Raw genomic sequence first — 24,821 nt, 5'->3', positions numbered from 1 at the left:
TCCCCCCAACCTTCCCACTGCCTCCGTAGGTCGATTTGTCCCCCCAGTTCGCCCCCCCCCACTGCCCGCCCCTCCCCAGCTGGTATTAAATCGGGGGGGACCCGGGTGCCCCCACCCCAACATGCCCCCTCCCTTCCCCCCCCTCGCAACTGGCTCACGGCCCACTGGTTGTGGGGTGTGTGTGTGGGGGGGAACCAGCCCCACACTGACCCCCCAAACCTGGGGCACCAGCGAGCCACCCCCCATCCACCCAGCAACACCCCCCAACCTCGGCACATGCATGGGGCCGACCCCCCCTATGTGAAAACAACACTCACGTACCCCCGGCCCACATAGTCCCGGCTCATTCACCTCCCAGCCCAGTACCGCACAGACTTGAGCCCCAAAACCACAATTTTGGGGGGCCGGCCGGGCCGATGGGGGGGGTCGCAGCACAGTGCAAATCCAGGGGGGCTTTAGGCAGCAAGCCCCCACCCCCGATCTGCCCCCCGGGTGCAGGCTGGAGCTGCCGCGCCCTGGGGCAGGCCGGGGGGTGGCATGGGGGTGACGCAGGCAGAAATGGCAAATTCGGACAAAGCCGCAGCCCCCCCCCCACGCGCCCCAGATTGCGTGTGCGGGGGGGGTCAGTTGGTTCCAATCCTTCCTGAGCTTTTCAGGGCGTTCTGGGTTTTTTTTCGCGGGGGGGGGGGGGGGGCGTCTCTCATGTAACCTCCTGCCTCTGAAATCTGGGGCCCCCCCTGCGCTCGGGGAGGGGGCTTTAGACGCATCTGCGCCATGTTTGGGGTCAGCCCCCCGGGGGCGTTTGAAGGAGTCGTTCTAGACTGGGACCAAATCGCGCCCCCCCCCCTGCCCAGGTGGGTTTTTGGGGTGCCGCGGACATGGCAGGGGGAGGCCGGGCAGCGTCTCAGGCCAATTCGGGGCCCCGGCTCTGGGGTTTTTTTCCCTGAATTGGGGTGATTTTCCAGCCGACCTTTGGGGTGAGGCCGGTTCTGGGGATTCTCGGGGTCCCCCCCGGCCGCTCTCCCGGGCCCTTTTGGGGGGCGCCGATCCTCGGGGGGCCGGGGGCCCAGCTCCGGGAGCTCTCCCAAGGCTCGAGTCTGGGTTTTCGCTGTCGTTTCGGGGGGCCGATCCTCCGTCTTTTCCAGCCGTTCTGACGCCTCCACCCCCACCACCCCCGCCGGCGCTTTCTTCGCCCCCCACTCAAAAAAACGTCTTGTTGCCGACAGCTGGATTTTTTTTTTCCCTTTTTTTTTCCTTCCTCCCCTTGCAAATAAAAAAAAAAAAGAAAAACCAACCCAAAGCCCAGCGAGCGACGCGGCCGGACACTCACCGGCTCACACCCTGCGAGCGGAGGGGACGGTCCCCCAGCTCGGGCGGCGCCAGACGGGGACCCCCGGCCCCCCGCTGCCCCCGGGCCCCCCACTTACCTGCCGCCAGGCCGGCGCCCCAGTTTTGTGCCAGCTGCTTCCTTACCCCGGACAAATTTTCGGGGAGCTCTGGGGGGGGAATTCGCCCTGGCACAAAGAAATCCAACACGAAAAAATATCGGTATCCGTCCGGGGGGGAAAACCAGCCCCCCCGCCAGGTCCTACCCCAGCCTGGGTGCCATGGGGCAGGTCCCGTTCCCAAAGCCGCCCCCCCCGGCGCGGCTGCATCCCTGCTTGGCCAAGGGGGGATCGTGGCCCCCCGCTTGCAAAAGGGGGGATCCCTGCCCGGGTGCCCCCCCCAGAGCCGCGAGCCCTTTCGGTGCAATTGTGGAGAGGGAGGGGAAAGAAGAACCCGAGCCCGGGTGAGCAGCGAAGGTTCGGTCTTTTTCCCCCTGCACAACTTTCTACACTTGAATAACCCCCCTTGGGCGGGCGGGAAAAATCCGCCAAAATTCCCGGGCGCGGCCCCGGCCCCCCACTGGGCGGGTGTGAAGTTTGGGGGCGATCGGCCCGGCGGGGGGCCGGGGAAAAATTCCCTTTTCCAGGGCTCCGGCCCGCGCCAACACGGACGTCCCCGGCTGACTTTGTCACGGTGCCAACTCTGAGCCACTTGGCAGGCACGGACGCTTTGTCTCCCGCGCCCCACGGCCCCCCCTGCCCCGCTGGGACCCCCCCACGGCACAGCCTCCAGCCTCCCCAGTGCCCCTGGGGGGCCCCTGCCCCCCAAGTCCTGGGGAGCCCTGGGGGGGCCGGGGGGAGGGAGGGAAAGGGCTGATTTGTGCTGTTCACACTCGGACTCGCTCAGCCGCTGTGGCTTCGCACGCTCGAATCTGCTGGTGCCGACCCGCAGCCGGATTTACCCAGGGCCCGGCATGCCCCCCCCTCGCCGTGGGGATGGGGACCCCCCATCCTCACACTGTGCTCTGCTCCCATGGGGGAGGGGGGCGTGCAGATGGGGAGGGAGAACTAAGGGCGAACCCCCCCCACAGGAAATCACAGGCCAGCCCCTTCCTCACCCCGAGGAACAGAGCCTGCCCCCCCTCCCCCATATCCATGGGGCAGGGCTGGGGAGCAGCTGCCTGGGTAATGCCCACCCCCAGCCCCCGAGCAGGATCTTGGGGGCAGTTGGAGGGTTATCAGTAAATGGGTTTGTGAGATTAAAGGGGACAGGCAGTATGCCGGGGGAGGGCATAGAGAGAACCCAGGAGTCCTGGCTCCCAGCCCCCCCTGCTCTAACCACCCGCTCCCCTCCCAGAGCCGGGGAGAGAACCCAGCAGTCCTGGCTCCCAGCCCCCCCTGCTCTAACCCACCAACCCCCGCTCCCCTCCCAGAGCCGGGGAGAGAACCCAGGAGTCCTGGCTCCCAGCCCCCCCTGCTCTAACCACCAGCCCCCACTCCCCTCCCAGAGCCGGGGAGAGAACCCAGGAGTCCTGGCTCCCAGCCCCCCCTGCTCTAACCCACCAGCCCCCACTTCCCTCCCAGCGCCGGGGAGAGAACCCAGGAGTCCTGGCTCCCAGCCCCCCCTGCTCTAACCCACCAGCCCCCACTCCCCTCCCAGAGCCAGGGAGAGAACCGAGGAGTCCTGGCTCCCAGTGCCCCCTGCTCTGCCCCAGTGGGGAATACCGAACTGTCAATCAATTATCTTGAGTCTCCCAATCAGCAAAGGTCAAAGGGCAGCTGTAACCCAAACCCTCAATGACCTGAGCTGGGAGCCAACCTGCAGCCCCTCCCAGCCCTGCCAGTGCCCCTCACTCCCGACCCGCAGCCCCTGATAGCCCAGCCCTGCCCCCCCCAGCTCTGCCGGTGCCCCTCACTCCCGACCCGCAGCCCCTGCCAGCCCCGCCCTACCCCCCCCCAGCTCTGCCAGTGCCCCTCACTCCCGACTCGCAGCCCCTATTAGCCCAGCCCTGCCCCCCCAGCTCTGCCCTGGGGTCATTTCCTGCTCTGGGGCTGGGTTCCTAGCTCTGCCCCCGACCTCATGGGGGTGTTTGGGGGAGTCCCTGCGGCCTGGGGTCAGCCAGCCTGTGTCTGTTGGGCTGTGAGGGCCGGGAGGACGTCGCCCTGGGTCCATGCAGCACCATGGGGAGTGGGGGTGGGGCTGATCTCAGTTGGGGGGGGTCCGTACAGTGGGGAGACCTCCGGGGTTACTCTGCTGCCCAGAAACGGGGTCTGGGATAAGCCCCTGGGGAGAGCGGGGGGCGGGGGGGGTCAAGTCCCTGGGTGACATGAGTTTGATGGGCCTCCACCCCGCTGCCCTAAAGGCTGAACAGGGGGTGGGGGCATCTGGGGGGGACTGGGGGTCTCCTGAACCCCATGGAGGATTTGGGGAGCTGCCCCCACTCCCGTACAGAAGGACGAGACTTGACAAGTCAGTTCCTGCTTTATTAACCCTTTCAAAACAGTCGCTGAGTGGCAGAGGTGGCGGGCAGGGACAACTGCCCCCCCCAAGGAAAATCATACCGGTCAGACAATAACCTGGCAGAATCCAGCCCCCCAGGCGACACGGGAAGCGGCCAGGGTGGGGAGATGGGGACCCCCTGCAAAAATGAGGATCTACCGCCCCTTCCCAGGTGGGCCCCCACCAAAATGCGGCTCAGCCCCATAAGTTTTGCAGGGCCACACGGGTGTGGGGCTGAGCGGCTGTGTGCTGGGTCCCGGCCGAGGGAGCTGCCGTTGGTGAGGCTGTGGGGAGAAAAGGGGAGTCTGAGCCCTCATACGCCCCCCCAGAACAGAACCCCCCAGAACTGGGGACCCCCAAAGCGTCCTGGACCCCATACTGCCCCATAGAGACCCTCCAAAATCACACCCCACAGACAGCCCCCCAAACACCTGCCCCCCAGCCCATTCCCACCTCCCCACACACTGACTCTGCAGGCTCGGGGGGGGGGGGGGACAGCTAGACCTGCCCCCCTGCCCCCCAAATACCGGGATCCCGGCGGGTCCCTGCTCCGCCCCGCCAGCATGGGGGCGATGCGTGTCCCGTCCGGCTCCTGCTCCCACCCCGGGAGCCGCCCACCCGTGACCGCGGCCCCCGCGCTGCAAAGCGGAGCGGGATTGGAGACCCCTGGTGGCCACTAGGGGAACTGCAGGCCCTGCCCCGCCCCACACGTGCACCTCACTCCCGACCCGCAGCCCCGCTAGCCCAGCCCTGCCCCCCCCAGCTCTGCCGGTGCCCCTCACTCCCGACCCGCAGCCCCTGCCAGCCCGGCCCTGCCCCCCCCAGCTCTGCCGGTGCCCCTCACTCCCGACCCGCAGCCCCTGCCAGCCCGGCCCTGCCCCCCCCAGCTCTGCCGGTGCCCCTCACTCCCGACCCGCAGCCCCTGCCAGCCCGGCCCTGCCCCCCCCAGCTCTGCCGGTGCCCCTCACTCCCGACCCGCAGCCCCTGCCAGCCCGGCCCTGCCCCCCCCAGCTCTGCCGGTGCCCCTCACTCCCGACCCGCAGCCCCTGCCAGCCCAGCCCCCCCCAGCTCTGCCGGTGCCCCTCACTCCCGACCCGCAGCCCCTGCCAGCCCAGCCCTGCCCCTCCCCAGCTCTGCCGGTGCCCCTCACTCCCGACCCGCAGCCCCTGCCAGCCCAGCCCTGCCCCCCCAGCTCTGCCGGTGCCCCTCACTCCCGACCCGCAGCCCCTGCCAGCCCGGCCCTGCCCCCCCCAGCTCTGCCGGTGCCCCTCACTCCCGACCCGCAGCCCCTGCCAGCCCGGCCCTGCCCCCCCCAGCTCTGCCGGTGCCCCTCACTCCCGACCCGCAGCCCCTGCCAGCCCAGCCCTGCCCCCCCAGCCCTGCCGGTGCCCCTCACTCCCGACCCGCAGCCCCTGCCAGCCCAGCCCTGCCCCCCCCAGCTCTGCCGGTGCCCCTCACTCCCGACCCGCAGCCCCCCCCAGCTCTGCCGGTGCCCCTCACTCCCGACCCGCAGCCCCCCATGCCAAGGCAGAGTCTGTGTCTTTAATTCCTTTATTGGACGGTTCACACACAGGTCGGGCCCGGAGGGCTGCGCGTGGTGGCCATGCAGGTTGTTGGGGGGGTGGGCTCCGAGCAGCCCCCCACTTGTTGATGCAGCTTCCCGCTGAGGCTTCAGGGAAGGGTGGGTCGTGGGCTGCTGGGGGAGTCCTGACCTGGGGCAAGGGTGGGTTTAAGGGGAGGTAGGGGTGGGGCAGGAGACTTGGGGGACAGTCGGGGGGAGCAGCTGTAGGACCCAGCTAATATAGATGGGGGGTTGGGGGGGCTGCAGGAGGGAACATTGGGGGGATGAAGGGGTGTTTGGGGAGTTGGGGGTTAGTATGAGGAGGGATGGAGGGTTGGGGGGACAGCGCGTGGAGGGGTTGGGGGCCTAGGCATTGGGGGTCAGTGTGGGGAGCGGTCAGGGGCAGCGCGGGGCTCACGGGCAGTGACTCAGGGTGCTGAATATATAATATAGATATTTTTCTATTTCTCACAAATCCCTTAAATAACCGTTATATACAGATACGGGGACACACACACACACACACACACCTTAGACTGGGGGGGCAGTGTCTCAGATTGCACAGTCCGGTGGGAGGGGATAGGTGTGGGGTGAGGGGTGTGGGGTTGGCAGGAGGCCGCCCCTTAACATCTCGGAGCAGCGGTGGGGGGCTGTCAGGAGGAGGTGGAGGGCTGTGGGGGGGTTGGGAGGAGGTGGGGGGTTGGGGGCTGTCGGGGGCCGCCCTCTCACCGCTTGGAGCAGCGGTGGGGGGCTGTCAGGAGGTGGGGGGCTGTTGGGGGGGCTGTTGGGGGAGGCTGTGAGGGGTTGGGGGGCTGTCGGGGGAGGCTGTGAGCGGTTGGGGGGCTGTCGGGGGGGCTGTGAGCGGTTGTGGGGCTATCGGGGGGGCCGCCCCCTCACAGCTTGGAGCAACGGTGGGGGGCTGTCAGGAGGAGGTGCAGGGCTGTGGGGGGGTTGGGAGGAGTTGGGGGCTGTCGGGGGCTGCCCTCTCACCGCTTGGAGCAGCGGTGGGGGGCTGTCAGGAGGTGGGGGGCTGTTGGGGGGGCTGTTGGGGGAGGCTGTGAGGGGTTGGGGGGCTGTCGGGGGGGGCTGTGAGCGGTTGGGGGGGCTGTCGGGAAGGCTGTGAGGGGTTGGGGGCTGTCGGGGGGGCTGTGAGTGGTTGGGGGGCTGTCGGAGGGGCTATGAGAGGTTGGGGGGCTGTCCGGGGGGCTGTGAGGGGTTGGGGGGCTGTCGGGGGCCGCCCCCTCACAGCTCGGAGCACCGGTCCTGTCGGCTGTAGTGGTCGAACTGGCTTTTCCAGTGGCCCATGTACGCGCTCCAGCGGTGAAACTCCAACCGCCACTGCCGCTCGGCCTCCTCGATGTTATCTGGGGGGGAAGAGAGCCCAGGGGGCCGGTTAGTGTCCCTCAGAGCTGGGCCCAGAGCCCCCTGCCCCCTTCCCCGAACAATTCCCCCAGGCCCGCTCACAAGACGGGGGACCGAGAGCCGCTTGCGGCCGGATCCAGGCTGGCGTTTGCCCCCCCAGCTGTGCCTTTACTCCCCCCCCCCAGCTCTGGCTGTCGTCGGGTTTTCTTGGCCGTCTGTCCAGCTGCCTCCGCTCGCCCGCGGGGTGCTGGGAACAAGGCCGAAATCCCGTCTTGTTCGGCTGCTGTGACGCGGGGTCCCTGGGCTGTCGCTCCGGGATTGCGAGGGGCCCGTCGGGGTCTTGGGAATGCCGCCGCCCGCTCCGGCGTTCGAGTCGATTATTTCCGCAGCCCTGGCAAAACAGTCCCCGGAGATCTGCAGCCAGTCTCCGTCCGGGAGGGGCGTTGGGACCTGCTGTCGAGTCCCCATCCTGGCCACCCCTCCACAAACAGCTGCAGAAACGTCCATGTTACGTGCTTCTACCGCACTGTGTGCCTCCGGCCGGCCGAGCCACATCTCTCGGGCTCTGGCTTTGCCCACGGCGGCTGGAGTCTGTCCCTGAGCCGGCGAGTCCTTGCTCCTGGCCTGGCGGGGCGGTTGGCGGTCTCGTTTTGCGGAGGGGGCCAGTCGCTCCTGGTCCTGCTCGGTCACTGTGGCTTGGGCTGAATCTCTCTTCAGTTGGGGGTCGCAGTGCAGTTTGGATCTGTTCACCTGACCCCCGGGGCCTTGAATTCTCTGCTCTGTCATAACCCACCTGTCGGCCAGCCCCGGCCCCCTCTTGTGTGACCCCCGTGGCTGTCGGCAGAGACGCCGCAGGCCCCCCCCCGGTGTGGGTCGAGCGTGGCACCGGGGGTGCTGGGGAGCGACGCGGAATCTAACCGGGAGCAAGCAGATGCTCTCGGAGGGGCCAGGTCGCGGAGACCCGGCATGTCCTGAATCAGCCGCGGGGCCCGATGACGCGCCCCACACGTGACCCTCATCCAGTGCCACCCGGCCAGGTAGGGCTGAGTCAGACTCATGTGAGGTGATTTGACACCCAAGGGCTGAACAGGATAATGCAGGAGCCCGGACGCCTGGGTTCTCTCCCTGGCTCTGGGAGGGGAGTGGGGGCTGGTGGTTAGAGCGGGGGGGGGCTGGGAGCCAGGACTCCTGGGTTCTCCCCCGGCTCTGGGAGGGGAGTGGGGGCTGGTGGGTTAGAGCAGGGGGCTGGGAGCCAGGACTCCTGGGTTCTCTCCCGGCTCTGGGAGGGGAGTGGGGGCTGGTGGGTTAGAGCAGGGGGGGCTGGGAGCCAGGACTCCTGGGTTCTCTCCCCGGCTCTGGGAGGGGAGTGGGGGCTGGTGGGTTAGAGCAGGGGGGTGGGAGCCAGGACTCCTGGGTTCTCTCCCCGGCTCTGGGAGGGGAGTGGGGGCTGGTGGTTAGAGCAGGGGGGGCTGGGAGCCAGGACTCCTGGGTTCTCTCCCCAGCTCTGGGAGGGGAGTGGGGGTCTGATGGATTAGAGCAGGGGGCTGGGAGCCAGGACTCCTGGGTTCTCTCCCTGGCTCTGGGAGGGGAGTGGGGGCTGGTGGGTTAGATGGAACAGTGCCCAGGTGTTAATGTGTGAGTGGGGGCTCCCACATGTGGGGTAGTGTCTGGGGGGGCCCCGCCAAGCAGCCGCTCCCCCTCATCTCCACATCTGCAAAGCGCCGTCACCCTCAGGACCCAGCCCCCCCCAGAACCTCATCCCTCTGCTGCCAACCCCCTAAGCCCCCCTCTACTGTGGGGCAGGGCCCCTGTTTGCCCCCTACCTCCACCCCAGAGCCCCTCCCCCCATACCTGATCACCCCCTTTATACTGACAGCTCCTCCTCCCACACCTCTCGCCCCCCTCAGTCTCTGTGTCCCCTCTCCACCTCCCCACCTCACTGACCCTTCCCCCTACCTCAGTGCCCTCCCCGTCACAGGGGGCCCTCTCCACTCCCCCATGTGCCCCATCTCTCCCCTCGAACCCTCCAACTCACCCTGCCCCCTTCCCCACAGTCACTTTATTGGGGGGGGGCGGTGAATTGTCAAAGACACGAACACGATATGCAAAAGGAAACACTAAAAAATGTCTTTTATAAGCAGCCAGAAACCCCCCAGGCAGGGCTGCCAGCCGGGCTCAGGGGAATTGGGAGGTGACAGTCCCCCCCCCCCCCCCCCGGGGTGTCAGGGTGTCTGGGACCCAGAGATCAGGAACACCAGTGTGAGCCCGGCTGGGACATGTACCCCCCGCGGTTCCCCTCTCCCCCACGCCAGCTGGCGCGTCAGACCCATGTATGCCAACGCCCCCGGCAGGGCTTAGAGCTGGCCCAATACAGCAGCCGCCGCCTAGGGCCCTCGTGTGTGCGCGTGTGTGCACAGTGCTTGTAGTGTGTGTGTCGGTGTGCAGGAGCTCTGTGCAGTGCGTGTGACAAATGTGCAGTGTGCGCAGGGAGGGTGCAGTGCATCTGTGTGCAGTGAAGGTGCAGTGTGTGTACGTGTGGGGTTTGCATGTGCAGTGAGTGTACCGTGTGTGCGCGCTCCTGCCTGTGTACATGCAGTGTAGCGCGTCTAGATGCAGTGCAGTGTGTGTGAAGTATATACATTCAGTGTCCATGCAGTGTGTCAGTGCGCAGTGTTCCTGCAATACGTGAGCAGTGTCCGTGTGCAGCGTCCACTTGCAGTGTGTCCAGGGGCAGTGGTTGCGAATAGTGTGCAGTGTGCACAGTGCAGGTGTGGAACGAGTGTGCAGTGCATGAGCAGTACGTGTGCAGTGTGTGTGTGTCAGTGTGCAATGTGCAGGTGTGGAGCGGGTGTGCAGTGCATGAGTAGTGTGTGTGCAGTGTGCGTGTGTCAGTGTGCAATGTGCACAGTGCAGGTGTGGAGCGAGTGTGCAGTGCATGAGCAGTGTGTGTGCAGTGTGCGTGTGTCAGTGTGCAATGTGCACAGTGCAGGTGTGGAACGAGTGTGCAGTGCATGAGCAGTACGTGTGCAGTGTGCGTGTGTCAGTGTGCAATGTGCACAGTGCAGGTGTGGAACGAGTGTGCAGTGCATGAGCAGTACGTGTGCAGTGTGTGTGTGTCAGTGTGCAATGTGCACAGTGCAGGTGTGGAGCGAGTGTGCAGTGCATGAGCAGTGTGTGTGCAGTGTGCGTGTGTGTCAGTGTGCAGCACACACAGGGTGTGTGCATGCAGCTCGTGCCGCGTCTGTAGGTGTGCAGTGGTTGGGCGCAGGGCGGGTGTGCCTGCGGAGCACGTGCGTTGTGTCTACGTGTGCACCGAGGTGCGGAAGTGCGGTGCTTGTGCAGCAAGGCTCCGCCCTCTCCCCGCCGCCCCATCCCCATCCCCTGTTCCCCTGCCGGGGGGCCCGGCAGCAGCATCGGAGCAGCAGAGCGTTAAAATCCTGGCTAGGAAATGCCCCCGCTGCTCATGGGGAGGGGCGCTGTCCCCCCGGCAACAGCTGGGTGCCCCCTAGTGGCCCGTTCAGTGAGCTCCGGCTCGGTGCCATCTAGTGGTCAGAAGTTCCACAGGCCCACAACTGCCCCAGTCTGGGGCCGGCTCCGCCCCGAGCCGACCCCGTGACCGCCCCGCCCCGCCCCGCCGTCTGATGCATGCAGTATCCACTCTCAGGGCCTGAGCCGCAGGGCGAGAAGGGGAAGGAGGGCGAGGAGGGGCAGTGGGGCTGGGGGGGGCCCGGGGCCCCGGTCGGTTGCAGCGCATGGCTCTACAGGGGAGAAAAAAAAAGAGGAGGGGGGGATTAAGCCATGGCCCGGACCCTGGGGGACAGGGATACCAGGCTGGCTGGGCCGTGATGGCAGGGGAGGGGGATATATTTGGTTTGTCCTGCCTCAGTTTCCCTCTGTGAGCTCCCCTCCCACTTCCCCCATCCAGTTACCCCTCCCCCTCCCCCCATGAGGCAAAGATCCCCCGCATGATGCCCCACAGCCCCTTTCCTGATATAGGGTCCCCCCGTGCTCTCCAGCCCCCCCGGTATGGCAGGGTCCCCCCCCAGGCGTCTCACCAGTGATGTTGAGAAGCTTGGGCAGGAAGCGGTTCCAGAAGGCGCAGACCTGGGCCCGGAGCCCCTGCCCCACAGCCAGGGGGCGCGGGTTCAGCTGTACGTACTGCTGCTGCTGCGGGGTGTAGGGGGGCCAGCGCACCCCCCGCTCCGATGCCTCATTGGGGTCCCTGCCCAGGAGGGAGAGAGGGGTCACGCCCTGCTGGCCAGGGTCCCCCAAACCCACCCGCCTGGCCCCCCAGTGTGGGGACCTCCCTCCACTGACTCACCCCTGTGCACCCCCAAACCCACCCACCTACCCCCCAGTGTGGGGACCCCCCTCCGGGGACCTCCCAAACCCACCCACCTTGCCCCCCAGTGTGGGGACCCCCCCTCCACTGACTCACCCCTGGGGAGCCCCACACCCACCCAACTACTTCCCAGTCTGGGGACCCCCCAGAGACCTCCAAGCCCACCCACCTGTCCCCGAATATGGAGACCCCCCTAACCCACCCACCTGCCCCCTTGCGTGTGGGGACCCCTCTCCACAGACCCCCACCCCACAGGCCTCCCCAGGCCCCCCAGCTTGAGGTCCTGGATCTCCCCCCCGGTACCCAGTGCGGGCGAAGTTAGCCCAGTAGCGCATCATGCGGCGGCTGAGGGCGGCCTCCGCGGCCGTGTAGTTGAGGCCGGGGTCGAGGGGCAGGCCGAAGACGAACTCGATCTCGTAGCCGTGGGGCACCCCCATCCAGGGGGGCCAGAGCATGTTGGAGGCGCGGTGGTCGAAGAAGTAGGTGTAGACCCGGGCGCCCCGCTCAGCCAGCCGCAGGGCAAAGTGGGTGACGGGGCAGATGACGTTGTGGTCCCCCACGATGTCGTCCATGGCCTCCCGGTTCTTCACCGGGTTGTCCTGGTCCAGCCAGTCGGTGTATTGCAGCACCACGGCTTCGGCCGCCAGCTCGTTGGCCTGGGGCACCCCCATGCGCACCCCGCCCAGGAAGTCCTCCCGGCTGATCAGGCTCTCGTTGTCCTTGCTGAAGCCGGGCGCCCCGTAGATCAGGAAGTAGGTGCCCTCGTCCCGCACCACCCCCACCAGCGCCTGGGTCTCCTTGAAGCCGCCGGTGCCCGGCGTGGCCTCGGGCACCTCGCCGGAGAAGTCCCCGTCGGCCACCGGCACGAAGGAGAAGCGGAAGACGCTCTGGTGGGGCAGCACCTGCCACTCTTGGTCGATCAGCTCCTGCGGGGTCTTGTCCCGCAAGCAGGCCACCAGCTCCGAGTCATTGCCCGGCGGGCAGCCCACCAGCTTGGCCAGCTGGGCGGCCCGGCGCCGGCCCTCGGCCGGGGGCACGGTGGCCCAGGGGGCGTTGGGCACCCCGCTCTGCAGGATGGCGCGGCGGAAGAGCGAGCGGCTGCCGGGCGAGAGCAGGTGCATGCCCACCGAGGCGGCCCCGGCGCTCTCCCCGAAGATGGTCACCGCCTTGGGGTTGCCCCCGAAGAAATGGATGTTGCTCTGTACCCACTGTAGGGCCAGCCGCTGGTCCAGTAGCCCCACGTTGCCCGGCGCCTCCTGGCTGCCCGAGAGGGCCAGGAAGCCGAAGGCCCCCACCCGGTAGTTCATGGAGACCACCACCACCTGCTCGGCGTAGGCCAGGTAGCGCCCGTCGTAGACGTCCAGCGAGGCAGAGCCGCTGTAGAAGCCGCCGCCGTAGATCCAGACCAGCACGGTGGCGTTTTTGGGGCGCGGGGAGGGCACCCAGAGGTTGAGGTACAGGCAATCCTCACTCATCTCCTGGTTGGGGTTCCACATCTCCGTGCCGGGGAAGCCGGGGTAGAGGGTGTCGACGTACTGGTAGCAGGCGTGGCGGTAGGCGCCGGCGTCCAGCAGCCCGCTCCAGGCTCGCTTGGGCTCCGGCCGGCGGAACCGCAGCCTGCCCACGGGCGGCTCGGCGTATGGGATGCCCAGGAAGGCGGAGACCTGGCCCGAGAGGACGGGCACCCGCAGGCCCCGCACCCGCCCCACTCGGGTGCTGGCCAGCAACTCGTCGGCCCGGGCGGAGAGGGCCAGGGCGGCGAAGAGCAGGAGAGCGGGGCCGGGCAGGGCTCCGGCCATGGTGTGTCTGCGGGGGGAGGGGAGAGACGGGGTTAGGGGGGCAGCAGGAGATGTCCCCCACCCCCGAGCTCCCCAGCCACTGACAGCCCCCCACCCCTGGGGCCGCAGCAGGATCCCGTCCCCCAACTGCCTGCCCTGATAAGGGAACCACGGGGGCCTATTCCCGACCCAGCAGCCCCAGACGCCTTATCAGCAGCATGCAGAGACTGGGGCACCGGAAAGGGAGTGGGGGCTGGTGGTTAGAGCAGAGGGGGCTGGGAGCCAGGACTCCTGGGTTCTCTCCCCGGCTCTGGGAGGGGAGTGGGGGCTGGTGGTTAGAGCAGGGGGGCCTGGGAGCCAGGACTCCTGGGTTCTCTCCCCGGCTCTGGGAGGGGAGTGGGGGCGGTGGGTTAGAGCAGGGGGGGCTGGGAGCCTGGACTCCTGGGTTCTATCCCTGGCTCTGGGAGGGGAGTGGGGGCTGGTGGGTTAGAGCAGAGGGGGGCTGGGAGCCAGGACTCCTGGGTTCTCTCCCCGGCTCTGGTAGGGGAGGGGGGCTGGTGGTTAGAGCAGGGGGGCTGGGAGCCAGGACTCCTGGGTTCTCTCCCTGGCTCTGGGAGGGGAGTGGGGGCTGGTGGGTTAGAGCAGGGGGTCTGGGAGCCAGGACTCCTGGGTTCTCTCCCGCCATGGCTCTGGGAGGGGTCTAGTGCTCGGAGCAGTATCTCGGTATCCGGGAGCAATTCCTGGAGCGGGAGGGGCCTCAGGGGTGTGGTTAAAGCTGGGGCGTCCATGGGCTGTAACCGGGGTAACCCGCCCTTAACACGACTCCCCACAGATCCCCCCCCACCACGGCCCCTGGTGTCGCTCCCCCGCCCCTCCCAGCCAACAACTGGCTCATGTGTACGAACCCCCCTAGCGTATCCCCCAGCCCAGCCCACAACAGCCGGGAAACCATCACACCCCGGTCACATGTGTCACCCGACAAACCCGCCTGTCCCCCCGTCCACCGAACCACCCCGTGTGCAACGCACAACCCCTGCCACCGCACACAGCCGGAACACACCCGTACAGAACACACACCCCCGCCCAAAGTCACAACACACCGCTCATTCTGACAACACAACCGCCCCTCAAACACAGTGCAACAGTCAGCCAACCAACACACAGCCACAACCTCCTCTCACCACACGCGTGCGCACCCCCACACCCTCTCATCGCACCCCCGCAGAACATCCATCAAACCTACACACACACACAACACAACCCCCCTCTCACTGCACACACACACACACACAGTCATACCACACCCGTACACGCTCCCTGACCAACACCTCAGCCCCACAACCGGCCCCCAAAACAGTACAATACCCATCAAGCCAACACATACATACACAACCCCCTCTCACTGCACACAGTCATACCATACCTGTACACAACACCCCCCGCCCAAAGTCACAACACACAGCCACAACCACCTTCTCACCCCCCCCCCCGCACAACAGGCATCAAACCAACACACACACAACACAACCCCCCCTCTCACCGCGCACACACACACAGAGTCATACCACACCCCTACCCGCTCCCTGACCCACACCTCAGCCCCTCAGCACGCAACCGTCCCCGGACCTGTCCCCGTGCCCAGGCAGAAATCACACACTCGGTCACCGCAACACACCTCCCCCATCCTGACACCCGGCTCCCAACCACAACCCCCCCCGACTGCCACAACTTGCCCCCAGGACAGTGACCCAACAGCCCATCCCCCGCGCACACCCTCACACCTGTGCACAATCCCCCGTCCCAGCCGGCGCCCCCCAGCACCCACGTCACCACCTGCTGCCTGGCTCAGCGCGCGGCCGGGGTTGGAGTCCACGGGGCGGGGAGGGGGTGGCCGGAGCCAGAGGGAACTGGGCCCTTGAACCCAATGCAAACAGGGTGGCACCGAAACCCCGGGGCCTTGGCAGCGTCTCCCAGGGAAACCGGATCGACCGGGCTGGGGGTGGGGACAGACACAGAACTCTGCCGGTGCCCCTCACTCCCGACCCGCAGCCCCTGCCAGCCCAGCCCTGCCCCCCCCAGCTCTGCCGGTGCCCCTCACTCCCGACCCGCAGCCCCTGCCAGCCCAGCCCTGCCCCCCCCAGCTCTGCCGGTGCCCCTCACTCCCGACCCGCAGCCCCTGCCAGCCCAGCCCTGCCCCCCCCAGCTCTGCCGGTGCCCCTCACATCCCGACCCCGCAGCCCCTGCCAGCCCAGCCCTGCCCCCCCCAGCTCTGCCGGTGCCCCTCACTCCCGACCCGCAGCCCCTGCCAGCCCAGCCCTGCCCCCCCCCAGCTCTGCCGGTGCCCCTCACTCCCGACCCGCAGCCCCTGCCAGCCCAGCCCTGCCCCCCCCAGCTCTGCCGGTGCCCCTCACTCCCGATCCACAGCCCCTGCCAGCCCAGCCCTGCCCCCCCCAGCTCTGCCGGTGCCCCTCACTCCCGACCCGCAGCCTCTGCCACCGGCCCTGCCCCCCCCAGCTCTACCGGTGCCCCTCACTCCCGACCCGCAGCCTCTGCCACCGGCCCTGCCCCCCCCCCAGCTCTGCCGGTGCCCCTCACTCCCGACACGCAGCCCCCCCAGCCCAGCCCTGCCCCCCCAGCCCTGCCGGTGCCCCTCACTCCCGACACGCAGCCCCTGCTGTTCTGGGGGGGGGGCAGATAAAGGGGAACCCTCCTGGCTCCTCCCTGACCGGCCTCCGGGGCCCATCTCTCTCCCCAGGACGCGAGGAGGCTGCAATGGACACGCTGAGATCCCTGCTCCGCCGTGCGGTAAGGCCGGGCTTTGAATCCTCCCCAACCGTCCACACCCCCCAGCACCCCTCACTCCCAACCCGCAGCCCCCGCTAGCCCAGCCCTGCCCCCTCCCAGCTCTGCCAGTGCCCCTCACTCCCGACCCGCAGCCCCTGCCAGCCCAGCCCTGCCCCCCCCGCCCTGCCGGTGCCCCTCACTCCCGATCCGCAGCCCCTGCCAGCCCGGCCCTGCCCCCCCAGCTCTGCCGGTGCCCCTCACTCCCCGACCGCAGCCCCTGCCAGCCCGGCCCTGCCCCCCCCAGCTCTGCCGGTGCCCCTCACTCCTGACCCGCAGCCCCTGCCGGCCCGCCCCACCCCCCCCAGCTCTGCCGGTGCCCCTCACTCCCGACCCGCAGCCCCTGCCAGCCCGGCCCCTGCCCCCCCCAGCTCTGCCGGTGCCCCTCACTCCCGACCCGCAGCCCCTGCCAGCCCGGCCCTGCCCCCCCCAGCTCTGCCGGTGCCCCTCACTCCTGACCCGCAGCCCCTGCCGGCCCGCCCCACCCCCCCCAGCTCTGCCGGTGCCCCTCACTCCCGACCCGCAGCCCCTGCCAGCCCGGCCTGACCCCCCAGCTCTGCCGGTGCCCCTCACTCCTGACCCGCAGCCCCTGCCGGCCCGGCCCTGCCCCCCCCAGCTCTGCCGGTGCCCCTCACTCCCGACCCGCAGCCCCTGCCAGCCTGGCCCTGCCCCCCCCAGCTCTGCCGGTGCCCCTCACTCCCGACCCGCAGCCCCTGCTAGCCCAGCCCTGCCCCCCCCAGCTCTGCCGGTGCCCCTCACTCCCGACCCGCAGCCCCAGCCAGCCCAGCCCTGCCCCCCCCAGCTCTGCCGGTGCCCCTCACTCCCGACCCGCAGCCCCTGCCAGCCCAGCCCTGTCCCCCCAGCTCTGCCGGTGCCCCTCACTCCCGACCCGCAGCCCCTGCCAGCCCAGCCCTGCCCCCCCCCCCCAGCTCTGCCGGTGCCCCTCACTCCCGACCCGCAGCCCCTGCTAGCCCAGCCCCCCCCAGCTCTGCCAGTGCCCCTCACTCCCGACCCGCAGCCCCTGCCAGCCCAGCCCTGCCCCCCCCAGCTCTGCCGGTGCCCCTCCCCCCCCCCCCGCAGCCCCTGCCAGCCCAGCCCTGTCCCCCCCAGCTCTGCCTGTGCCCCTCACTCCCGACCCGCAGCCCCTGCCAGCCCAGCCCTGCCCCCCCCAGCTCTGCCAGTGCCCCTCACTCCCGACCCGCAGCCCCTGCCAGCCCAGCCCTGCCCCCCCCAGCTCTGCCGGTGCCCCTCACTCCCGACCCGCAGCCCCCCCGCTCTGCCAGTGCCCCTCACTCCTGACCCGCAGCCCCTGCTAGCCCAGCCCTGCCCCCCCCAGCTCTGCCGGTGCCCCTCACTCCCGACCCGCAGCCCCTGCCAGCCCAGCCCTGCCCCCCCCAGCTCTGCCGGTGCCCCTCACTCCCGACCCGCAGCCCCAGCCAGCCCAGCCCTGCCCCCCCCAGCTCTGCCGGTGCCCCTCACTCCCGACCCGCAGCCCCTGCCAGCCCAGCCCTGTCCCCACCAGCTCTGCCGGTGCCCCTCACTCCCGACCCGCAGCCCCTGCCAGCCCAGCCCTGCCCCCCCCCCAGCTCTGCCGGTGCCCCTCACTCCGACCCGCAGCCCCTGCTAGCCCAGCCCCCCCCCAGCTCTGCCAGTGCCCCTCACTCCCGACCCGCAGCCCCTGCCAGCCCAGCCCTGCCCCCCCCAGCTCTGCCGGTGCCCCCCCCCCCCCGCAGCCCCTGCCAGCCCAGCCCTGTCCCCCCCAGCTCTGCCTGTGCCCCTCACTCCCCGACCCGCAGCCCCTGCCAGCCCAGCCCTGCCCCCCCCAGCTCTGCCGGTGCCCCTCACTCCCGACCCGCAGCCCCTGCCAGCCCAGCCCTGCCCCCCCCAGCTCTGCCGGTGCCCCTCACTCCGACCCGCAGCCCCCCCGCTCTGCCAGTGCCCCTCACTCCTGACCCCGCAGCCCCTGCTAGCCCAGCCCTGCCCCCCCCAGCTCTGCCGGTGCCCCTCACTCCCGACCCGCAGCCCCTGCCAGCCCAGCCCTGCCCCCCCCAGCTCTGCCGGTGCCCCTCACTCCCGACCCGCAGCCCCTGCCAGCCCAGCCCTGTCCCCCCCAGCTCTGCCGGTGCCCCTCACTTCCCGACCCGCAGCCCCTGCCAGCCCAGCCCTGCCCCCCCCAGCTCTGCCGGTGCCCCTCACTCCCGACCCGCAGCCCCTGCTAGCCCAGCCCCCCCCAGCTCTGCCAGTGCCCCTCACTCCCGACCCGCAGCCCCTGCCAGCCCAGCCCTGCCCCCCCCAGCTCTGCCGGTGCCCCTCACTCCCGACCCGCAGCCCCTGACAGCCCAGCCCTGTCCCCCCCAGCTCTGCTGGTGCCCCTCACTCCCGACCTGCAGCCCCTGCCAGCCCAGCCCTGTCTGGGTCAGACCAAAGGTCCATCCAGCCCAGTATCCTGTCTTCCGACAGTGGCCAGTGCCAGGTGCCCCAGAGGGAATGAACAGAACAGGGAATCGTCAAGTGACGCATCCCCCTGTCGCCCATTCCCAGCTCCTGGCTGTCAGGACACCCAGGGCATGAGGCTGCATCCCTGGCTAATATCCCTAGTGTCTGTGAACTTAGCTAATTCTCTTTTGAACCCTGTTATACTTTTGGCCTTCACAACATCCCCTGGCAAGGAGTTCCCCAGGTTAACCGGGTGTTGCGTGATAAAGCACTTCCTCTTGTTGTTTTAAACCTGCTGACTATTAAATTCATTAGGTGACCTCTCACTTTGTGTTATGCCAAAGGGTAAATAACACGTCTCTGTTCGCTTGCCCCACCCCAGCCCTGGTTTAATAGACCTCGATCATATGCTCCCTTAGGCGCCTCTTTTCCAGGTTGAACAGCCCCAGTCTGATTAATCTCTCCTCATACAGAAGCCGTTCCAGACCCCTCATCATTTTTGTTGTCCTTTTCTGAACCTTTTCCAATTCTAATAGATCTTTTTTCCAATGGGGGCAACCACATCTGCACGCAGTATTCAAGATGTGGGGGCATCCCATGGATTTATAGAGGCAACATGATATTTTCTGTCCTATTAGCTATCCCTTTCTTAATGATTCCCAACATCCTGTTCGCTTTTTTGGCTGCCGCTGCACATTGACTGAATGTTTTCAGAGAACTCCTAGCATAACTGGCTGGATAACCGTACTCAGAGAGTTGTTATTAATGGTTCCCAATCCTGCTGGAAAGGCGTAACGAGTGGGAGACCGGGGAGATGGGTCGGAAACAAGAGGGAGTGTGGGCTATATTGGCATAGAGAAAGGAGAGTCAGGACAAAACTGGGAGGAAAGATCAAACCAGTATCTTAGATGCTATATACAAATGCGAGAAAGTATGGGGAATAAGCAGGAAGAACTGGAAGTGCTAATAAATAAATACAACTATGACATTGTTGGCATCACTGAAACTTGGTGGGATAATACACATGATTGGAATGTTGGTGTGGATGGGTACAGCTTGCTCAGGAAGGATAGACAGGGGGAAAAGGGAGGAGGTGTTGCCTTGTATATTAAAAATGTACACACTTGGACTGAGGTAGAGATGGACATAGGAGACGGAAGTGTTGAGAGTCTCTGGGTTAGGCTAAAAGGGGCAAAAAACAAGGGAGATGTCATGCTAGGAGTCTACTACAGGCCACCTAACCAGGTGGAAGAGGTGGATGAGGCTTTTTTCAAGCAACTAACAAAATCATCCAAAGCCCAAGATTTGGTGGTGATGGGGGACTTCAACTATCCGGATATATGTTGGGAAAATAACACAGCGGGACACAGACTATCCAACAAATTCCTGGACTGCATTGGAGACAACTTTTTATTTCAGAAGGTTGAAAAAGCTACTAGGGGGGAAGCTGTTCTAGACTTGATTTTAACAAATAGGGAGGAACTCGTTGAGAATTTGAAAGTAGAAGGCAGCCTGGGTGAAAGTGATCATGAAATCATAGAGTTTGCAATTCTAAGGAAGGGTAGAAGGGAGAACAGCAAAATAGAGACAATGGATTTCAGGAAGGCAGATTTTGGGAAGCTCAGAGAGCTGATAGGTAAGGTCCCATGGGAATCAAGACTGAGGGGAAAAACAAGTGAGGAGAGTTGGCAGTTTTTCAAAGGGACACTATTAAGAGCCCAAAAGCAAGCTATTCCGCTGGTTAGGAAAGATAGAAAATGTGGCAAAAGACCACCTTGGCTTAACCATGAGATCTTGCACGATCTAAAAAATAAAAAGGAGTCATATAAAAAATGGAAACTAGGACAGATTACAAAGGATGAATATAGGCAAACAACACAGGAATGCAGGGGCAAGATTAGAAAGGCAAAGGCACAAAATGAGCTCAAACTAGCTACGGGAATAAAAGGAAACAAGAAGACTTTTTATCAATACATTAGAAGCAAGAGGAAGACCAAAGACAGGGTAGGCCCACTGCTTAGTGAAGAGGGAGAAACAGTAACAGGAAACTTGGAAATGGCAGAGATGCTTAATGACTTCTTTGTTTCGGTCTTCACCGAGAAGTCTGAAGGAATGCCTAACCTAGTGAATGCTAATGGGAAGGGGGTAGGTTTAGCGGATAAAATAAAAAAAGAACAAGTTAAAAATCACTTAGAAAAGTTAGATGCCTGCAAGTCACCCGGGCCTGATGAAATGCATCCTAGAATACTCAAGGAGCTAATAGAGGAGGTATCTGAGCCTCTAGCTATTATCTTTGGAAAATCATGGGAGACGGGAGAGATTCCAGAAGACTGGAAAAGGGCAAATATAGTGCCCATCTATAAAAAGGGAAATAAAAACAACCCAGGAAACTACAGACCAGTGAGTTTAACTTCTGTGCCAGGGAAGATAATGGAGCAAGTAATTAAGGAAATCATCTGCCAACACTTGGAAGGTGGTAAGGTGATAGGGAACAGCCAGCATGGATTTGTGAAGAACAAATCATGTCAAACCAATCTGATAGCTTTCTTTGCTAGGATAACGAGCCTTGTGGATAAGGGTGAAGCGGTGGATGTGGTATACCTAGACTTTAGTAAGGCATTTGATACGGTCTCGCATGATATTCTTATCGATAAACTAGGCAATTACAAATTAGATGGGGCTACTATAAGGTGGGTGCATAACTGGCTGGATAACCGTACTCAGAGAGTTGTTATTAATGGTTCCCAATCCTGCTGGAAAGGCGCAACGAGTGGGGGTACCGCAGGGGGTCTGTTTTGGGGCCGGCTCTGTTCAATATCTTCATCAACGACTTAGATATTGGCATAGAAAGTACGCTTATTAAGTTTGCGGATGATACCAAACTGGGAGGGATTGGCAACTACTTTGGAGGACAGGGTCATAATTCAAAATGATCTGGACAAATTGGAGAAATGGTCTGAGTTAAACAGGATGAAGTTTAACAAAGACAAATGCAAAGTGCTCCACTTAGGAAGGAAAAATCAATTTCACACATACAGAATGGGAAAAGACTGTCTAGGAAGGAGTACGGCAGAAAGGGATCTAGGGGTTATAGTGGACCACAAGCTAAATATGAGTCAACAGTGTGATGCTGTTGCAAAAAAAAGCAAACATGATTCTGGGATGTATTAACAGGGTGTGTTGTGAGCAAGACACGAGAAGTCATTCTTCCGCTCTACTCTGCTCTGGTTAGGCCTCAGCTGGAGTATTGTGTCCAGTTCTGGGCGCCGCATTTTAAAAAAGATGTGGAGAAATTGGAAAGGGTCCAAAGAAGAGCAACAAGAATGATTAAAGGTCTTGAGAACATGACCTATGAAGGAAGGCTGAAAGAACTGGGTTTGTTTAGTTTGGAAAAGAGAAGACTGAGAGGGGACATGATAGCAGTTTTCAGGTATATAAAAGGGTGTCATAAGGAGGAGGGAGATAACTTGTTCACCTTAGCCTCTAAGGATAGAACCAGAAACAATGGGTTTAAACTGCAGCAAGGGAGGTCTAGGTTGGACATTAGGAAAAAGTTCCTAACTGTCAGGGTGGTTAAACACTGGAACAAATTGCCTAGGGAGGTTGTGGAATCTCCGTCTCTGGAGATATTTAAGAGTAGTTTAGATAAATGTCTATCAGGGATGGTCTAGACAGTATTTGGTCCTGCCATGCGGGCAGGGGACTGGACTCGATGACCTCTCGAGGTCCCTTCCAGTCCTATAATCTATGAATCTATGAAACTCTCCACAAGGACTCCAAGATCTTTCTTGAGTGGTAACAGCTAAATTAGACACTTTCATTTTATATGTATAGTTGGGATTATATTTTCCCATGTGCGTTGCTTTACATTTATCAACACTGAATTTCATCTGCCATTTTGTTGCCCAGTCACCCAGTTTTGTGAGACCCTTTTGTAGCTCTTCGCAGTCTGCCTGGGACTTAACTATCTTGAGTAGTTTTGTGTCATCTGCCAATTTTGCCACCTCACTGTTTACCCCTTTTTCCAGATTGTTTATGAATAAGTTGAATAGGACTGGGCCCAGTACAGACCCCTGGGGAACACCACGATTTACCTCTCTCCATTCTCAAAACTGACCATTTATTTCTATGCTTTGTTTCCTATCTTTTAACCAGTTATCAATCCATGAGAGGACCTCTTATCCCATGACAGCTGACTTTGCTTAAGAGCCTTTGGTGATGGACCTTGTCAAAGGCTTTCTGAATATCTTAGTACACTATATCCACTGGATCCCCGTTGTCCACATGCTTGTTGACCACCTCAAAGAATTCTAGTAGATTGGTGAGGCATGATTTCCCTTTACTAAAACCATGTTGACTCTTCCCCAACAATTTATCTACGTGTCTGACAATATTGTTCTTTATTATTGTTTCAGCCAGTTTGCCCGGTACTGAAGTCAGGCTTACTGGCCTGTAATTGCTGGGATCACCTCTAGAGCCCTTTTTAAAAATTGGCATCACATTAGCTATCCTCCAGTCATCTGGCCCAGCGGCTGATTTAAATGATAGGTTACAGACGACAGTTAGTAGTTCTGCAATTTCACATTTGAGTTCCTTCAGAACTCTTGGGTGAATCCCATCTGGGCCTGGTGACTTATTGCTGTTTAATTTATCAATTTGTTCCAAAACCTCCTCTAATGACACCTCAATCTGGGACTGTTCCTCCGATCTGTCACCTAAACAGAATGGCTCAGGTTTGGGAATCTCCCTCACATCCTCAGCTGTGAAGACCGATGCAAAGAATTCATTTAGTGTTCCTGCAATGGCCTTGTTTTCCCTGCAGGGTCTCTTAGCACCTTGATGGGCCACTGGCCCCCCTGGTTGTTTGCCAGCCTCCCTGCTTCTGATGGACTTGGAAAAGTTTTGCTGCGGGTTTGTGCCCCTTTAGCAAGCTGCATCCCCGCCCGGCTCGTCGCATGTCTCTGGCCACGGGCTGGGCTCCAGTCTGGCTCCGGCTGGCGGGTCAGTTTCCCAGAGCGCCCGTTTGTGCCGTTTGGCCCCGTTCCTTGGCTGCTGAGCCGTGGGGGAGGCGCTCGGGTGCCCGGCACCCTCACAGCCCGGGCCTGGCTCAGGGCGTTTTTAGGGACACTCCATGCTGCTGGGAGGCACGGGACCGATGCCGTCCACCCCCCAAAGTGCTGCTGGGGGGCACCATGGGGCAGAAGCACTGGCTGTGGGGGGGGGGCGGGCTCCCGGCAGGGGGCACCGTGGGGCAGGAGCACTGGCTGTGGGGAGGGGGCTCCTGGCAGGGGGCGCCATGGGGCTGGAGCACTGGCTGTGGGGGGAGGCTCCCAGCAGGGGACGCCGTGGGGCAGGAGCACTGGCTGTGGGGGGGGGCTCCAGGTAGGGGGCACCGTGGGGCAGGAGAACTGGCTGGGGGGGGGCTCCCAGGAGAGTGCGCCGTGGGGCAGGGGGGCTGGATCCCGGCTGTGGGGGCATGCCAGCCTGTTCCAGGATCCCGCAGGCGGGGGGGAGGTCTGGTATTTTGCTTGGCTGGGCCCTGGGCTTTGCTGGGGGGGGGGGGAAGAAGTGGGGCTTGAAGGGGATAGGAAGGAGAGGGTGGGGGATGGGCACTGCCCCCCATACCAGACACCCCCCCCCCCCGCCGGGCCCTGAGCCAGCCCCCCCCCCCCCCCCGACGTGGGGAGCAGCTGTAGGGCGGGCGCCAGCCCCAGCTGTTAGCGACTAAAATACCCCGGACGGAAATAACCAGGCGCTCACTCCGAGGGATGGGGGGGGGGCTGACAATGGGGGGGGCTGATGGGGGGAGGCTGCCGATGCGGGGGGCTGATGGGGGTGGGTGGGGAAGGGGGGCAGTTGTACCAGGGCCTGGACCTTGGGGACCCCTCCACATGTGTGTCACTAAAGGGAAAGGGAAGGGGGTGGGGGCCCCCCGAATGTCTCTCTCTGGGCCTGTGGGAGGCAGGGAAGGGGTGTGCCTGGGGAGGGGGGTGTTGGGGTCCCTCTGCCCCTTGGAGCCCCCAACACCCCCCCGGCCCACATGCAGAGGGATGTTTTGGGGTACGGGGGGCTGGGCTCCCCTTTAAGAGGCCAGATGGGGCCCTCGGAGCCTCCCCCACCCCACAGCCCATCTGCTTTGTCCATCGCCAGGTCCTGTGAGCCATGGGGCCGGAACTGACACCCACAGAGTGCGTGTGGGGGGGGTTGCTGGGAACTCAATCCCCGCCCCCCCCCCCGACTTGGCAGCCAGCGGCTTCCGAGTGCCAGAGCCCGCCCCCCCGGCCGCTGTAACCCGACCCCCACAGCTGACCTCCCCTCCAGACCTGCCCCCCACCCGGCCCCTGTAACCAGCCACCCCCAGATCTACCCCCCCACCCCTATAACCAGCCCGCCCCTGCCGACTCCCCCAAACCTACCCCCCTGGGATCGGGGGAGAGAGGCCATGGCTTCATGGCTCAGCAGCCCAGCAGGGAACCCCCCCCACATACGCCCCCACAGAGGCTGGGCCCAGAGACCTCTTATATGGGGCAGCTCAGGAGAGATGAAGCCTCGTGGAAGATGCGCACCCCGTGCACGGCACACGTGCACAGATATGCACATGCACACAACAGACGGAACCCCCCGACACGGAACACGCACGGGTGCACTCACAGAATGTACAGACGTGCACACGCAC

General features: G+C 64.1%; 1 protein-coding gene and 1 long non-coding RNA gene across 4 annotated transcripts in view; one reads left to right on the top strand and one right to left on the bottom strand.

Annotated features, from left to right (window-relative positions):
• Positions 1-5,362: 5,362 nt before the first annotated feature.
• Positions 5,363-24,821, bottom strand: part of ACHE (acetylcholinesterase (Cartwright blood group)) — a 24,105-nt gene continuing 4,646 nt past the window's right edge. Inside the window, exons 1-4 of one of the 3 annotated variants that reach the window (XM_054005599.1) lie at positions 15,595-15,626; positions 11,394-12,896; positions 10,804-10,970; positions 5,363-6,750 (exon numbers count right to left, since the gene is read on the bottom strand). In XM_054005599.1, the coding sequence (XP_053861574.1) occupies positions 6,629-6,750; positions 10,804-10,970; positions 11,394-12,896; positions 15,595-15,611 (1,809 nt within the window). In that variant the 5' untranslated portion in view covers positions 15,612-15,626 and the 3' untranslated portion in view covers positions 5,363-6,628. Of the gene's footprint in view, positions 6,751-10,803; positions 10,971-11,393; positions 12,897-14,649; positions 14,729-15,594; positions 15,627-24,821 lie in introns of those variants that run through there. The other 2 variants (XM_054005600.1, XM_054005601.1) reach the window with 2 other exon arrangements.
• On the top strand, positions 14,783-22,463 carry LOC128823358 (uncharacterized). The gene is made up of 3 exons (XR_008441733.1): positions 14,783-14,867; positions 15,624-15,673; positions 22,301-22,463. It is a non-coding gene; the product is annotated as an uncharacterized LOC128823358 (long non-coding RNA).

Source organism: Malaclemys terrapin, chromosome 15 (genome assembly GCF_027887155.1).
Source record: "Malaclemys terrapin pileata isolate rMalTer1 chromosome 15, rMalTer1.hap1, whole genome shotgun sequence".
NCBI classification, from domain to species: domain Eukaryota; kingdom Metazoa; phylum Chordata; order Testudines; family Emydidae; genus Malaclemys; species Malaclemys terrapin.
The sequence above is the reverse complement of the archived record's forward strand: the minus strand, read 5'-3'. Positions and strand labels throughout refer to the sequence as shown.